Consider the following 12,322-nt stretch of genomic DNA (forward strand, 5'->3'; position numbering starts at 1 on the left):
AACATGTTTCGCTGAAAACTGTGTGGTACAAATTTCACATTTAAATATTGTTTCATCAGTATGCACTGTTAAATGTGATTTTGAATTACCATTATTTGTTGAAAAATGTTTAGCACAAATTTCACATTTAAATGGTTTTTCACCGGTATGAACTCTCATATGTTTTTATATGTGTATGTGTTGAAAACTGTTTCGTTCAAACGGTTCAAATGATTTTTCACCACTATGCAATTTTATATGCGCTTTTAAAACTTGTTTCGTTGGAAAGTGAAAATTTCACATTTAAAGGTCTCTTCTCTCTTCATCAGTATGCGCTGTCATGTGTTATTATTAGAGTTCGGATTTAAAAGCATTTTATTATACAAAAAAAGCATGAAAACAAGCATATCCATTTTGACAAACCATTTTTTTTTTAAGAAATTATAGGTATACAATTATCTCTAGCCTTAGCTTAAGAACTAGTAAATACTATTATAAACTATTATAAATTAAAAATAAAATGGAACAAAAAAAAATACATAATTAAAACAAAATGCTTTAACCTAATATTTTTATCGACACGCTTTAGATGAAGGAAAATATATCATTTTTGTTTAAAGCATGAAATAACTAAATACTTATTTCAATGTTCCGTCGTAAATTTTCGGCGCCTGTCACTCAAAACATTTTTGTATATCGAAAAGCTTCTTTTAACGTCCACACTGGTTATCGGTGCATACTTATAGTTTGCCACTACTGCCGGATCCATATTTATATCTTCAACGTGTTCTCCATTTAAAACTGAAAATATTTTCTTCATATTTTGAAATCCTTCGTATTTTGTTAATACATCTTTGACTTTTGTTAATACTATCTGACCAATTTTTCCAGTGAGACCTTCCATTTTTTTCAAAACTATTTATTTTTGGATCAACTCAACTAATGACATTTGATGTTTCTTTAAATATTTCATTGTTTCACTCACAAAACAAAACTTGTTTTGATAAAAGCAAGATTGTTTTGTAATTCTGTTTCACCTAAAACATCCTGACAATATTTTATCGATTTGCTAGTAGTATCTTATGGCTAGTAGGCATGTTATGCGTAATGAGAGATACAACATACTTCAGTTGATTATACAGGGGAAGATCCAGGGCAAGAGAAGTGTAGGAAGGAGACGAATCTCGTGGTTGCGTAACTTGAGGGAATGGTACGGATGCACATCAACTGACCGATTCAGAGCAGCAGCATCTAAGATCAGAATAGCCATGATGATTGCCAACCTCCGTCGCGGAGATGGCACATGAAGAAGAAGAAGTAGTATCTTAAAGTTCCAATAAAAAGCGTTTAAAATTTTAGAAATATTCGGCGTAGTATAAAGCTGCATCTGACCATGTAGGTACCCTACTGAGTTAACACTGATTTCGGTGGTAATGGAGTGTTAGGGATTCTGCCTCTAGAAAGTTGCACCTTAAAGGAGCTTTAATGAAATATTTTCCTATTTTTTATCAACTCATTAACAAGTGGAAATTGTAGCCGTATAGTCTCAGCAACGCGATTCAGGCCGTGAGCTAGACACGTACAGAGAATCAGATTTGGATAAAATACTTTAAGATTTGATGCTGTTTTGATCATATATGGTGCAGCGTCGGAAAGCATTAATACTATTTTGTTGGTGGGCACAGCCCCAGGAAGATAAAACTTGTTAAGTTAGTTCTTTTGAGTAGGTACACTAAATGACCCTTCGTCAAGATTTCTTCGTGAAGTATGCCTATGATTGAATTACTAACGTAAAGTCGGGTCCATAGATATTTCGCCCGTCGGCAAATTCAAACTGATAACAATTGTATGTTATGAAATTCGAGTAAACCGATGTCCCTTTGTTAAGGCACATGCCGGTATTTTTACAACCGGGTTACTCATCGTAAATCAATCAGTTTAACACTTGAAATGGTATACTTGGGCATTAGTACAGTTAAAATTGATAGACGATTATATTTAGATGAAATATTAAGCAATAGAATTGAAACTTTTTTTCTACTTTTAAGGACAAAAAAGCAAGTTCATTAGCGGAACGTGATTCAAAATTATTCTGCAGATTATAATTGAAGCAATATTTGATTAAAACATCTCATTTTTGGTGGTAAAAATATATTAAATACATATATTAATTTGTCTGGACTAAAGGTGGTAAAAGATGGTCTGGAGTTATATTTTTGTTTGAATTTGCCGAACGGACGATAGATAGATGGTGTCAACTTTACGTTCCACAAATATCCGTAGTCTCGTCCACAGCAAACCAGATGTAATTGTTACCCACTAGTGTTTTTACTATTTTCTGGTTTCCTTGTAAACTCAATTAACATATTTTTTCTCAGAGTATTTTCATCCGGCACATGCCGTTGATAGTACTTTTGTAACAACGATTTAAAACTTTCATTTTGCAATTTATTTAATGGGAGATCAGAGTCCATAATTGCAGTACATACATTGCAGTTCGCAAACGCAAAAAATGATAATAGTATATAAAAAAAGCACCAAATAAGCACGATAATTCAAAAAAGGCATAAGAATTTAAAAAAGCATAAAAAAGTGGTGTTAAAATGACTTGTTTTCGTATATTTCGTTCATATTAATTTAAAAAGAAAATAGTCTTGCTCGTATTATTTACCACAAGCATTATGCTTAGAAATCCGGATTCTAGTTATTATTAAAATTGTTTGGTTCAATTGTCACATTTAATGGTTTTTGACCACTAATCACACTCATGTGCGATTTCAAACCGTGTTTCGTTAAAAATCGTTTGGTGCAAATTTCACATTCAAATGGTTTTTTACCAGTATGTACTGTCATATGTACTTTTACATTATCCTTTGCTGCAAATTTCTTGGTGCAAATTCCACATTCAAATGGTTTTTCACCAGTATGAACTCTCATATGACTTTCTAAATTTGTTTTTTCTCAAAACTGTTTGGTGCAAACTTCACATTTAAATGGTTTTTAACGAGTATGATTTCTCATATTATGCCTTTCTAAATGAGTTTTGTTTGAAAACTGTTTGGCTCAAATTTTACATTCAAACGGTTTTTCACCAGTTTGCACTATCATATGCCTTGTTAAATTTTGTTTAATTGAAAATTGTTTGGAGCAAATAAATGGTTGTTCATCAGTATGCCACCTGATATGCCTTTTTAAATTTTTTTCCTCAAAAACTGTTTGGTGCAAATGTCACATTTAAACGGTTTTTCACCAGTATGAACTCTCATATGCCTTTCTAAATGTGTTTTGATTGAAAACTGGTTGGCGCAAATTTCGCATTCAAACAGTTTTTCACCAGTATGCACTATCATATGCCTTGTTAAATTTTGTTTCATTGAAAATTTTTTGGTGCAAATTTCACATTTAAAGGGTTTTTCATCAGTATGCCCTCTCATATGCGACTTCAAACAGAGTTTTGTTGAATACTTTTTGGTGCAAATTTCACATTCAAATCATTTTACACCAGTATGCACTGTCATATGATATTTGAAACTATACTTTGTTGAAAATTGTTTGGCGCAAATTTCACATTCAAATGGCTTTTCACCAGTATGAGTTCTCGTATGCCTTTCTAAATTTCTTTTTTCTGAAAACTGTTTAATGCAAACTTCACATTCAAATGGTTTTTCATAAGTATGAACTCTCATATTATGCCTTTCTAAATGTGTTTTGCTTGAAAATTTTTTGGCGCAAATTTCACATTTAAATAGTTTTTCACCAGTATGCAATCTCATATGCCTTATTAAATTTTGTTTCCTTGAAAACTGTTTGGTGCAAATTCCACATTTAAATGGTTCTTCTTCATCAGTATGCACTGTCATATGCGCTTTTAAAATACCCTTGATTGAAAATTGTTCGGTGCAAATTTCACATTTAAATGGTTTTTCACCAGTATGCATTGTCATAGGTGATTTTAAAATATGCTTTGCTGAAAATTGTTTGCCACAAATTTCACATTCAAATGGTTTTTCACCAGTATGAACTCTCATATGTGATTGTAAAGTATGCTTTGCTGAAAACTGCTTGTTGCAAATTTCGCATTTAAATAGATTTTCACCAGTATGCAATTTCATATGCGATTGTAAAACTTGTTTCGTTGAAAACTGTTTGGTGCAAATGTCACATTGAAATGGTTTTTCACCAGTATGCACTGTCATATGTGATTGTAAAGTATGCTTTGGTGCAAATGACAACTGTTTGGTGCAAATTTCGCATTCAAATAGATTTTCGCCAGTATGCAATTCCATATGTCTTTTTAAATATATTTTCCTTGAAAACTGTTTGGTGCAAATTTCACATGCAAAACGTCTTTCCCCAGTGTGTATCCTCATATGTAGTTCCAAATTCGATTGTTTGATAATGATTTCTTGCAAATGATACATATAAAACGTTGTCCTTTTTCAGTGTTCACATTGGTAGTGGAAGTAATATTATGTTGGTTCAAATTAATGTCACTTCTATCATGATTTGTTAATGGGCTACTGGCATCAGTTTTCATATTTCTACCAGATACACCTAAAATTATAGTTACCTGTTAAATCAGAATAATGTAACTAAATGAAAATTAATGAAAATGTATAAGAAAATATATTTAGGCTGGGTTGAAAAAATATGTTTGTGTAGGTCATACAAATTTTAATAATAAAACATTAAGTATTCGTTAAGATTTACACCTTATCAACCTGATCTCAATCCAATCGAATTGGTTTGCGCTTCACTAAAAAATTATATAAGATCAAGAACCGTTACGTTAAACTTCGTTATCAAAAGAAATAAATTAAGAACAATAATTAGTTGACAAGGTGTGTACAACCCCCAAATTGTTGTTATTGAGGTTATGTTACATCCCTGTCAACAAAGAATCGTACTTTGCCTATGATGGTTGTAGGCAACATCCAGCTATGGTTGGAAAGATTTGATGGTGGATGTTTTTATGCCTTGTGATACATAAAATTCTGATGATTCTGTGTGTTTGTGTAATTATTCTGTGTGTTATGTGCCTTTGTATGAGAATGTTCGTCCTAATGAGCTTTTGGGGTAAAAAAGTTGTAGTTAAGTTTTATGTATTGTATATTTAATAGGTATAGTATATGTTGGAGATATATGCCTCACGTTTCCCTATCCTCTATTATTGGTATGTTTTTGTTGTTCATTTCTTCTTTAAGTATTGGCAACCAAAGTCGTCTGCATTATGCTGATGGATTCGCTACACATTTTTCTTCATTTTAGTAGGATGTGGGCTGCTTCTTTTACCTTTCTCTTTTTCATGTCTGCATCACAGATCACAGTAGAAAACGGTAAGTATTTTTAGGTAAAATATGTAATTGTCATTATAACTGTGTTGCTAATCCCATATAAACATAACATTTAGACTAGTTACAAAATAAGTGAGAAACAAGACCTCCGTCTCGTACTTTCTTGTACTCGCTATTTTGAGCTAGTGTATAATGTAACTAAATAAAAATATGTACGATCATCATAATATCTTCATAATATGTACGACACAAACATAAGCTTACCTAACCGAAAACTAATAACGCCGCGAAACTATGTCTAAATCCCTGACCCAGTTTGGTACATACCTATAAATTGAACATTTGGGCTTACAAGAAATCACTGCTATATACAGTCAAAATCGTTTACAACGACACCGGCTATAACGTACAATCGAATATAACGAACAAAACAGTAGGTCCCGTAAAATGACATATAAAAAAAGCATTTATATTGCTTATAACGAACAAATCGGTTAAAGCGAACATATTTCTTGGAACAATAGCAGTTGAAATACTGGTTACAACATACATATCTGTACCTCGGAAAAATACAACATCCATTTTTTTTCAATTATTATGACCGTTTTACACACTATATAATAAACAATTAATATAATAAATAATATAAATAACAAATTTATGATTTAAATGACAATAGATACAATGTTCTAATATAATATTGTTTCCACATCTCAATAAATAGCTGTATATGGTTCTTTTCATGAGGATTTTTCAGTGCGTCACAAATGATAGAAAAAAAGGTAAGTCCGTGATAATATACATTTATTCTAACATGACATTTTAGTTAAATCTGACAGTTGTCAAATTTTATTTGCAATTGGGCATAAAACAAATCAATTGTCTTTATTGCATTTATAAAATGGTATTTTCTTTGATTTGTATAGTCTTATACATTGTACAGATAATATTCGTAGATAAATTATATAATTAGTAAATAATTTTTTTTCTATTATAGCGCCATCTATCGACAACTAGAATATTTACCCAACTACAATAATTACCAAAGTAATCACCGACGTGCCTTTTTTTCTGTCATATACAATTTAATGCATTAGAAAGAAATCGAAAAACTGTGACGCACTGAAAAATGCTCATGAGAAAAAGCATAGCAGTAACACTTTTTGTCGAAAAAAGTTTAAAATTGCTTTAAAATTTCCTGTAAACTTATGAAAATGGGCGCATTGTATTGTTGTATCTCTCCGAGGTACAGATATTGCCAAGAAATGAAAAGAAAGGTTTTATTAATTTATGATTATGATGGTAATACATCCGGGATGGGTCCAATTAAGTCCTTTAGACACTAATTAGACCTCCTAGGCGGTTCCATGGTATCACAAGACTTTGTTTACATTATTACACCATTTTACCCAAGTAATTTACATTTTTTGGTGTTTTTCAAAATAAATAGTGTGTGTATGCCTACATTTTTATAATACGATTTTGAGAACCCGTTATATTATGAGTATTGTTTATTGACTAAATGTACTCATTCCAATACATATTATTATATGTATGTATGTACATATTTAGATTTACGTAAGTACCATAAACACATATGTTAAATATTATCTGTAATATGTTATAGGTATAGATTAAATTACACATTTTTGCATCAAAAACTTTCGAGCTGACTGTTGCTACCAGTGTAATATCGTTTATAGCAACCTGTTCGTTATAACATATATAACCGCTTACAGAGAACACTTGCTACAACGTATAAAAACCAGCAGTCACCTGAAGTTCGTTATAAACGGTTTTGACTGTATATATATATATATATATATATATATATATATATATATATATATATATATATATATATATATATATATATATATATATATATATATATATATAACAGGTATATAATCTTTGCTGAACAGTTAGGAAACAAGGTTGAAATATTGGGGTAGCAGCAATCTCAAAGAAAACTCTTTATAATAATTCCAAGCTTTCGATAATGTTTATTATCATCTTCAGGAAAATTATTTGAGGATGTAGAGCCTAATATAATTTTTTTAAAAATATTTTAGCTTTTATCGCTTTATACTCAGATTTTTATAAGTTTTTATATAGTTTTTACTTTAATTTATATTATTTACTATTTACCAAGACAAAATTTCATTGTTATGTCAGTATTTAACAACTAGGCTCTACATCCTCAAATAATTTTCCTGAAGATGATAATAAACATTATCGAAAGCTTGGAATTATTATAAAGAGTTTTCTTTGAGATTGCTGCTACCCCAATATTTCAACCTTGTTTTATATATATATATATATATATATATATATATATATATATATATATATATATATATATATATAATTATTAATATGTAGTGACTGTTAATAATACAAAATGAATAATTTTGGGGAATGCAGTCAATGTGTTTTGATTGACTAAATCAGCCCAAAACACATTGACTGCATTCCCCAAAATTATTCATTTTATATATATATATATATATATATATATATATATATATATATATATATATATATATATATATATATGTATATATATGTTACAGTTCAAGTTGATTATCCAGTTGGAGTCGACTCTAACGGCTGGTTTCAGTAAAAGTTGATTATAAATATAAAATGAAGATTTATATTCAACATTTACTAGTAAAAGTAGACTCCAACTAGGAAAAGTATACTCTTCCCAATGCCATTTAGTAAAAGTTGATTCTGATTCACACAAACAGCCGATTCTAGAAATTAAATGTTACTGTATATGTTCAAATTAGTCAAGCCTGTATCGTCGCCCCCGTTAGGTAAATTACTCCGATTCGAATTTTTTGCACAAACTTACTCAAAAAGAGGTCTTTATAACAAATCTACTGGGTGCCAGGCAGTACCTTGATCGATAAATTGTTTAAACAATTTTTTTAGACAAATTCACAAAAATAATTTTTTCACTTCGAACAATTTTTTTTAGATCATTTGGGTTAGTCTGAGCAAAAAAAAGGTATTTTGTGATTTTTCTCTAAAATTGATTGTTGTCGAGTTATACGCGATTTAAAATTTGAAAAATGCGAAAATAGCCATTTTCAAGGCTTAATAACTCGGTTAAAATCCATTATTATGAAAGTCAGAAAGTGACCAAATCAAAGTTTATAGCCCCCTCTACAAGATTCAGCAGAAATTTTTGTCACTACATATGTTATTACTAAGTTTTATCTTTAATTATTAACAATGAGCGCTAAGTGCGTATTAGGCGGCCGTCAATGGTGAGTGCTAAAGAGATGCACCATTCCGGCCGTCCAATGGTGAATCTCACTCCCACTCACATTGACGGCCGCCTCAATACACGCTTAGCGCTCATTGTTGATAATTAAAAATAATGACAAAAAATAATGTTGATAATTAAAAATAATGAAATAATGACAAATATTTCTTCAGGATCTTATAGAGGTAGCTTTAATTTTTGATTTTTTTTAGTTTCTGACTTTCATAATATAATATAATATCGTATGGCATTTTTGCCTTTCGGACAGTTCCGGCGCCAATTACATATTTAACCCTGTTTCAAGTAACTAGTGTCGATGTACACTAGCCCAGGGGAACCGACGGTGAGACGGCTCGTGTCATTATTGGAAATGAAAATGGTTTGTCTTTGGCAGGACCGCAAATAATGATATGTACCACCAGTGGTACATGTACCACAGATTGAGAACCGCTGCTTTACATTAATATGAGACAGAGTAGATAAAAATTATTTTTGTGAATTTGGTTAACAAAAATTGGTTAAACAATTTTTCGACCGCGGTACCGCGTGACACCCTGTGTATTTGTTATAAGGATTGTTATACGGATGTATTTCTTTGAGTAAGTTTGTGCAAAATATCGAATCAGAATAATTTACCTAACGGGGGCGACGTTACAGGCTATACTAATAAGTAGTTGAAACGGTCAAAACAAAGAAACGCACACTCATCAAAAATGCACTTGAGATTCTCGTATAATCAACATTTACTGAATCGATCCAGGAAGAGTCAACTCCAACTAGTAAAAGTTGATTTAAATTTTTAAAATCAGCTTTTACTGCTCGTTTCAGTTGGAGTCAACTCTAACTGAGAATCAACTTGAACTGTAACATATATATATTAGAGCGGAGTAATTTTTTTTGTCATCGGGTCACAATCAGTTTCTGATTCTACAATGAATTCTGTGAAAAAAAAACTTTACACCATAGGTATCTGATGAATTTCGAGGGGCCACATTTTTCATTTTAATTTTGAGGTACATCAGAACTCGTCATTTTACGACTTCTGATGTACATTGAGGTTGATTATGGACAAAATTTTAACTTTTTTTATTACGGAAAAGTGTATTTTTGTAGCTTTTGAGACGAGGAATCCATTTTTGATATCTATTTGTACCAAAAACACTCACCAGGGGGCGCTACAATGCAATTTTTGTCATTTTACGACTACTTTTTTGGATAAAACAGTGTTAATATTATTTTTTCAACGTTTTTATTTAATAGGCCCTGATTTTATGTTACAAAAAATAGGTAATATTAATTAGTTTATTATAAACTTTGCTAAAGAATATTTTGCTTAATTAAATTTATTTGAAATATAATAAATTAGATGTTTTTGAGTAACCAAACCACTCAATTTTGGATCAAAAAAATTTTGGATCTTCGATTTTTCTAAAACTTGATGTATAGCTTCTGAGGAACGTAAAAATAAGCTCAAGCTGAAACATTTAAGCCCGAACATTCTTCTTCTTTTTTCTCAATTTGTATATTTTATCATAAAGTATCAATGGAAAAATATAAGGTATTAATACGAGGGACTCAAAAATGTCATTATAAGGCATTATAACAAATTATTATGATTCAAAACGAGGTTTTGGTCAAATTTTGGTGTAGAAAACGTTAGAATGCCGTTTCTTACATTTTCCTCCATTCCGAAAATATTGTATACTTCGATTTTGCTGATCATCTTGGCAATATTTTGCCAAGCATAATTCCTGTCCTTTGACATGTTCTACGTATCCGACTTATGACTTATTAAAATGTCCAGTTGGTGATAAATAGTCGTCTGATTTTCGCAAATGTGTGAGTGTTTAATGAAAGGGTAACACATCAATTGGAAGTTCTGCCTGACAAAATATATGGGACGTTTTCGTAGTCTGACGTTCCAAACTTTAACCTGTTTCACAAAAACTTCCCTTGTTCCAGTGTTCCCAAAGATCAAAGTTTGTCCGACTAGACACCGTTAAGCTATTAACAAATTTTCAGCTTGCTATTAATCAACTATTTTTTTGTACGCGCGATCCAGGCCTGTATACTTTTAGAGCGCTCACTTCCGCCTTTATCTTAATTGTAAGAATTTTATACCTTTTTTGTCTTGGAGTTATATGACTGCGACTGCGGGCTCTTAAATCTCCTTCGCTGATTTTTATAACTTATAATTATACATAATAATTGTTTAAAACGATTTTAGACAATATTTGTTACATCGCAAACCGCTACAAGTAATATTAAAATTGGTTGAAGTTTTTATCAATTTCCGCGCCCAAATCATAAAAATCTCATAAACACATCACCGGGGATTACGGCTTTTAGATATGACATTGGTGAAGCAAGTTGTAAACCTTTAGAGATGTTTCTATGTAATCTCGTGAAATATTGATGGGCAAACGTTGGAAATTATAAGTATTTTAGCGTGGGTTACTAGTCTTCTTACTAGTACTTCAACAGTAGTTTTGTAATCGTAGGATATTCAGTTATAATTTGTTCCGCAAGTTCAGAGTTTATTAGGTAGATGCATATTCTGTTATTGGAGATTCTTGAGGCTAAGCAAATGTTTGTGGGACTAACAATGTTACCTATGTACTTGATATATTCGAGTAGTAGTAAATTTGGTTCTGCATTGGTTAGTACCTATGGTTTGCTCTTTTTTGGATAGGCATTTAGGTTTCTGCTTTGACATAGTAACAGTTGCATGTGAACTAGAAATATTACTGGTAGAGTTGAGTTCAGACATGTTGTTGCTATCTGTTACTTATATAGTCAAAAGTACTGGACTAATTTGTAGCGTTAATGTTTTTGTGCCATTGAATGTAGCCAGCCACGGCAAAAACATCACTGTAACACTATAACATAGAATATTATTAGGTAAACATCTATTACTGATCGAGGTTACAATTTTCTCTTGATGTGTAACACTTTACACAACAGTTAATACTTACAGTAAAACCTCGATATAACGGAACTCTATTTAACGGACTTCGGATATAACGGACAAAAAATCCGGTCAAATGAAAAAAAATTAAAAACGTTCTGTTAACATTACACCTGCTTAACCTGTCACAACCCCAAGATATATTGAATACCAACGGGGTCCCCGTGGACCCCAAACGCTACACCTACCTACAAACTTTAGTTGCATGTTTTTGCCAAAAAATACATCGCTTATTCAACCCATGGATCAGGGAATAATTTTGTGTTTTTTATTTTTTATTTATATCTAAATACAGTGTACATATTAAAAAAAAAAAGTTTTTTTATTTAGGTATTTTAAACCTATTTTTATATAACGGACTTTCGGCTTTAACGGACACCCTGTCCCCCCAATTAGTCCGTTATATCGGGGTTTTACTGTACTATCTGATGAGTAAATAGTATTATAAACTAGTATTTAAGGTAATAATAGCAAAAATCGACACTAATTTTCAGATCGGTACGTAAACGATCTGGTCCTCGATTTTTTACCCTTCGCTTCGTTATCGAACGTATACGCTTCGAAAATGACAACTTCTGATGTTCATAAAATTGCATTGTAGCGCCCCCTGGTGAGCGTTTTTGGTAGAAATACATATCAAAAATGGATTAATCGTCTCAAAAACTACTAAAATACACTTTTTCGTAAAAAAATGTTTAAAATTTGTACACAATCACCCGCAATCTACATCAGTAGTCATAAAATGACAACTTCTGATGCTCATAAAATTGCATTCTAACGCCCCCTGGTGAGTGTTTTTGGTAG

General features: G+C 31.3%; 2 protein-coding genes across 2 annotated transcripts in view; both read right to left on the bottom strand.

Annotated features, from left to right (window-relative positions):
- LOC126888833 (gastrula zinc finger protein xLCGF3.1-like) overlaps nt 1-12,322 on the bottom strand; it is a 173,905-nt gene that overhangs the window by 37,534 nt on the left and 124,049 nt on the right. The gene's annotated exons all lie outside the window — the stretch shown is intronic.
- LOC126888656 (gastrula zinc finger protein XlCGF8.2DB-like) lies at nt 3,471-4,265 on the bottom strand. The gene has a single exon (XM_050657018.1). It carries the CDS (start codon nt 4,263-4,265, stop codon nt 3,471-3,473), a length of 795 nt encoding a protein of 264 aa, XP_050512975.1.

Source organism: Diabrotica virgifera, chromosome 7 (assembly GCF_917563875.1).
Source record: "Diabrotica virgifera virgifera chromosome 7, PGI_DIABVI_V3a".
NCBI classification, from domain to species: domain Eukaryota; kingdom Metazoa; phylum Arthropoda; class Insecta; order Coleoptera; family Chrysomelidae; genus Diabrotica; species Diabrotica virgifera.